The 5,000-nt window shown below is 42.9% G+C and overlaps 1 protein-coding gene across 1 annotated transcript in view; it reads right to left on the reverse strand.

The window, feature by feature from the left end:
• The window catches only part of LOC143290312 (thrombospondin type-1 domain-containing protein 7B-like), a 216,805-nt gene that overhangs the window by 64,650 nt on the left and 147,155 nt on the right, over nucleotides 1-5,000 (reverse strand). Inside the window, exons 7-8 of the mRNA XM_076599666.1 lie at nucleotides 2,872-3,074; nucleotides 654-849 (exon numbers count right to left, since the gene is read on the reverse strand). Coding sequence (XP_076455781.1) covers nucleotides 654-849; nucleotides 2,872-3,074 — 399 coding nt within the window. The remainder of the gene's footprint in view (nucleotides 1-653; nucleotides 850-2,871; nucleotides 3,075-5,000) is intronic.

Genomic DNA, 5,000 nt, shown 5'->3' on the forward strand with positions numbered 1-5,000 from the left:
GTTGATCGATCTAACTGATCATCGATCAATCGCACGTTTGTGTTACACACACACACACCAAACGTTTTTTTGTTTTTTTGTTTTGTTTTTTTTTCTCACTTTCTCAGTGTTTCCTCACTTTCATATATGTGAAACTGCATGTTTGGTGCATATCTGTTATGCATGTGTGGGTGTGTGTGTGAATGTGTGTCTTCATGTTTTACATTTATTTGCTTATTTATCATCATTGTTGTCTTATTTATTTATTTATTTATTTATTTATTGATTTATTTATTGTTACTACTACTACTACTACTACTACTACTACTACTACTACTACTACTACTACTACTACTACTACTACTACTACTACTACTACTACCCCTTTTTTATATATTATAATTATTATTTATTTATTTACTTATTTATGTACGCTTATCTATTATTTATTCACCTTTTTTTTTTGTTTTTCTTTTTTTTTCTCAAGGCCTGACTAAGCGCGTTGGGTTACGCTGCTGGTCAGGCATCTGCTTGGCAGATGTGGTGTAGCGTATATGGATTTGTTCCGAACGCAGTGACGCCTCCTTGAGCTACTGAAACTGAAACTGAAACTTCCTCACTTTATCTGTCATCCATCCCCTTCTTAAGGGCAGTGAGACATCGCCAACATTTACCTGCGGAGCCGAACGCCAGGATCTGGCGTGTCCTCGTGCGGAGGGAGGTAGGGGAGGAGGGGTCACAGGGGTCAGGACACCCTCTCCACTTCCCCCACTCCGACAGCACGCAGTCCTCGGCGCAAGGGAGGTAACAATCTTCCCAGGGGCGGTTGTCTCCCTGCCGCTCCCAGCACCAGCGCGCTTTGACTTTCCTCTGCAGCACACAGGAAGTTTACTGCTATTTGTTTTCGATGATGATGATGATGATGGTTATGTTAATGTTGTTGACGTTGATGTCAATGTTGATGATGATGGTGATAATGATGCTGATTTTTTTTTGATTTTTTTTTTTTTAGACTTTGGTTCAAGTTTGTTTTGTTTTTTTGTTTTTTTTTTTTAATAAAGAATAGAAAAGGAAAGAAAATTGGCAATCTCATGGTTGTTGTTAACAATGTTTTGTTGTTGTTGTTGTTTTGGAGGAGGGGGCGGGGTGTTGTTTTTGTTTTTTTCTCGGTTGCACAATCTTTTCCTTTATCTAGTTTTATTATGATGATGACGATGATGATCATGTAACGACGACGACGACGATGATGATGATGATGATGATGACTAATGATCGTTACGTTGTTGCTGTAGTTGCTGTTGCTGTTGTTGTTGCTGTTGTTGCTATTGCTGCTCCTGCTGCTCTATCCGCTGTTGTTATTGTTGTTGTAGTAGAAGCAGCAGTAATAGTATCTGTTGTTGTTGTTGTTGGTGGTGGTGGTGGTCTTCTTCTTCTTCTTCTTCTTCTTCTTCTTCTTCTTCTTCTTCTTCTTCTTCTTCTTCTTCTTCTTCTTCTTCTACTACTTCTTCTTCTTCTTCTTCTTCTTCTTCTTCTTCTTCTTCTTCTTCTTCTTCTTCTTCTTCTTCTTCTTCTTCTTCTTCTGTTTTGATGACAATTCGTCGACGTCGTCACCATCATCATTATCATTGACGTCGTCATCATCTTCGTTGTCGTCATCATCATCATCATCATGATCATCATCATAATCTTCATGATCATCATCACCACATCAGCACACCACACCAATCAACACTATTACATCAGCTCCATCAATTCCACCAGCTCCATCATCGTCATCATCATCATCATCAACATCTGCATCATTACTATTATCATTCTTATCACAAAACACGCACACACACACACACACACACACACACACACACACACACACACACACACACACACACACACACACACACACACACACACACACACACACACACACACACACACACACACACACACACACACACACACACACACACACACACACACACACACACACACACACACACACACACACACACACACACACACACACACACACACAACCCTTTCCCTTTCCTCGCTCGCCATCAAACTCCGACCAGGTCATTTTGATTCATGCGTTTTTCCCAGTACACAGATACACAGAGAGAGATTATCTAGGAAGTCATAAATATTCAAAGCATTTCATGGCCAGCTTATGGGTTTTAAATGGAGACACAGGGCGGATACGGCACAATGTATTGTATATCAAATGGTGAGAGACAGACAGACAGACAGACGGACAGACAAACAGAGACAGAGAGTGACAAAGATAGAAAGAGAGGGGGGAGGTGTGTAGGGGTGGGGGTTGGGGGGTGGGGGTTGGAGGAAGAGAGCGAGAGAGAAGGACGGACAGAGAAAGAATGGGGTATCAGGTATAAATCTGAATATAAGACATATCAGTTACCGTTTTTGCATGCTTAATGCTGTAATATACACACACAAACAAGTGCGCGCGCGCGCACACACACACACACACACTCTCTCTCTCTCTCTCTCTCTCTCTCTCTCTCTCTCTCTCTCTCTCTACTTCTCTCTCTCTCTCTCACTATATACATCTCTCTCTCTCTCTCACTACATTTTTCTCTCTCCATCTGTCTCTCCTCCTCCTCCTCTCTCTCTCTCTCTCTCTCTCTCTCTCCTCTCAATCTCTCCCTGCCCCCAAATCTCCCTACCTCCCTCCCACCCTCTCTCCCCCACTCTCTATCTCTCCCCCCCCTCTCTCTCTCTCCTCTCAATCTCTCCCTTCCCCCCACTCTCCCTCTCCCCCACTCTTCCTCCCTCCCTCCCACCCTCTCTCCCCCTCTCCCCCCTTCCCTCTCCCTCCCTCTCTCTCTCTCTCTCTCTGTGTCTCTCACCCTCCCTCCATTCTTTTACTCTTACCCCCTCCCTGTTGACACAGACGGCAAAACGCTGTCGGGAGCCCTGGCCGCAGCCGCCGCTAGGCGTCGCCTCGCAGGCCCCGTAGGTCACGTGCCACTGGAAACAGGGCGCCGCCTGGCAGCTGTGGGTCTCCGTCAGGTGGGGACAACTCTGACCACCCGGGCCGGGCTCCGTCACGATCTCCCGGGTTCGGTGTTTCTTGCCTGGGGGATTCATCATCACCATCATCATCATCATCATCATCATCATCATCATCATCATCATTATCATCATCATCACCATCGTCGTCGTCGTCGTCGTCGTCATTATCATCATCGTCATAGTCGTCGTTGTCGTCGTTGTAATCATCATCACCATCATCGTTGTCGTCGTCGTCGTCGTCGTAATCATTATCATCATCATCACCATCATCATCGTCGTCGTCGTCCTCTTCGTCGTCGTCGTAGTCATCATCATCATCATCATCATCATCATCATCATCATCATCATCACCATCATCATCATCATCATCATCTTCTTCTTCTTCTTCGTCGAGAGAGAGAGAGAGAGAGAGAGAGAGAGAGAGAGAGAGAGAGAGAGAGAGAGAGAGAGAGAGAGAGAGAGAGAGAGAGAGAGAGAGAGAGAGAGAGATGGAGAGAAAAAAAAAAAGAGTCGTTATTTGACTGTAGTGTCTGGCCTTAAGTGACAGTGCTTCGGTTTTTTGTTTTAAGGATGACGGCGGAATGTCAAAGTGGACACTAGGAATTAAAAATGAATAAATGAATGAATGAATGAATTAATTAATTATTTATTTATTTATTTATTTATTTATTTATTTATTTAAAAAAATAAAAAATCGATCCATCAGTTATTCTGGGCTGGTCGCCAGGTCGCTGGGAACAGTTGGGGAGAAGGATGGTATCAGAGGCGCGTGAGAGATGGCGACGATCATGGCACTGCATAATCACATTAAACCTGACCTTTTGTGAGGTGACTTCTTTACCATTCCAGCTGGTGATATTACCCCCCCCCCTCCCCCCCCCCCCCCCTATACTATGTGCTAGTAGGTGCTAACGTGGTGATAGCCTTGAGATGGCCCTAGTGGTCGGCGTGGCTCTAAGCACCATAATTTGATTTGATCCGATTTGATACTATGTGCCGTATTTTGTGTGCTGCACCCCCCCCCCCCCCCCCCCGCACTCCCCTCCCCCATCCCCACCCGCACACACACACACACACACACACACACACATGTTTGAACAGAAGCCGCATATTACATGTGGATGGGGCTAATTACTAGATCTTCAGGTAGATGGTTGTTGATTGCACTATTCTATCCAATCATACTGGATTTGTTCGAGAGACAGGGCATTGACTGCTTTGGGGTAAAAGCTATTGGCGGAGCGATTGGTTTTCTTCTTTATACTTCTGTACCGTCGACCAGAGGGGAGCATCTCGAAAATTACTAAAGCTGGATGTGATTCGTCCTGGCTGGTTGATTTTGATTTTTACACACATGTACACGCATACATACGTATATACACACAAATACGCATACACACGTCTATGTATCTATCTATCTATCTATCTATCTATCTATACATATGCATATACATACATATACATATATATATATATATATATATATATATATATATATATATATATATATATATATATATATATATAAAACAGCTACAACAACATAAAAAAAAAATAAATAAAAAAAGTTACATTTTTCTCCGAATTTGGTTTTTCACATTGTTCTACTTCTTTTTTTTTCTTCTTTTTTTTTTGTCATGTTTTATTTTTCTGACTCCTATTTCAACGGCTTCTCTTTTTTTTTCTTTTTTTTTTTTCGGCTGGTTTCTGTTTATCCTACATTCCTACTCTTCACATTTTGGGTGTACCCGGAGGTTCGAACTCACAACCTTCTGATTGAGAGAACGGTGATTAACCAACTGAGCCATGCAGGCACCCGGTAGATAAGACCAAAAATAATATATATCAAGATGAACTGTGCTCACAAGGCACTGATGAAGTGAAAACTAAACGATCAATTATTATAGTCAGAAGACAAGCAAGAGGATTGTTGAGAGGGATGACGGGGGAGAGAGGAAGAGGAGAGACAGAAAAAAGAAAGAAAGAGA

Source organism: Babylonia areolata, chromosome 15 (assembly GCF_041734735.1).
Source record: "Babylonia areolata isolate BAREFJ2019XMU chromosome 15, ASM4173473v1, whole genome shotgun sequence".
Lineage (NCBI taxonomy): Eukaryota > Metazoa > Mollusca > Gastropoda > Neogastropoda > Buccinidae > Babylonia > Babylonia areolata.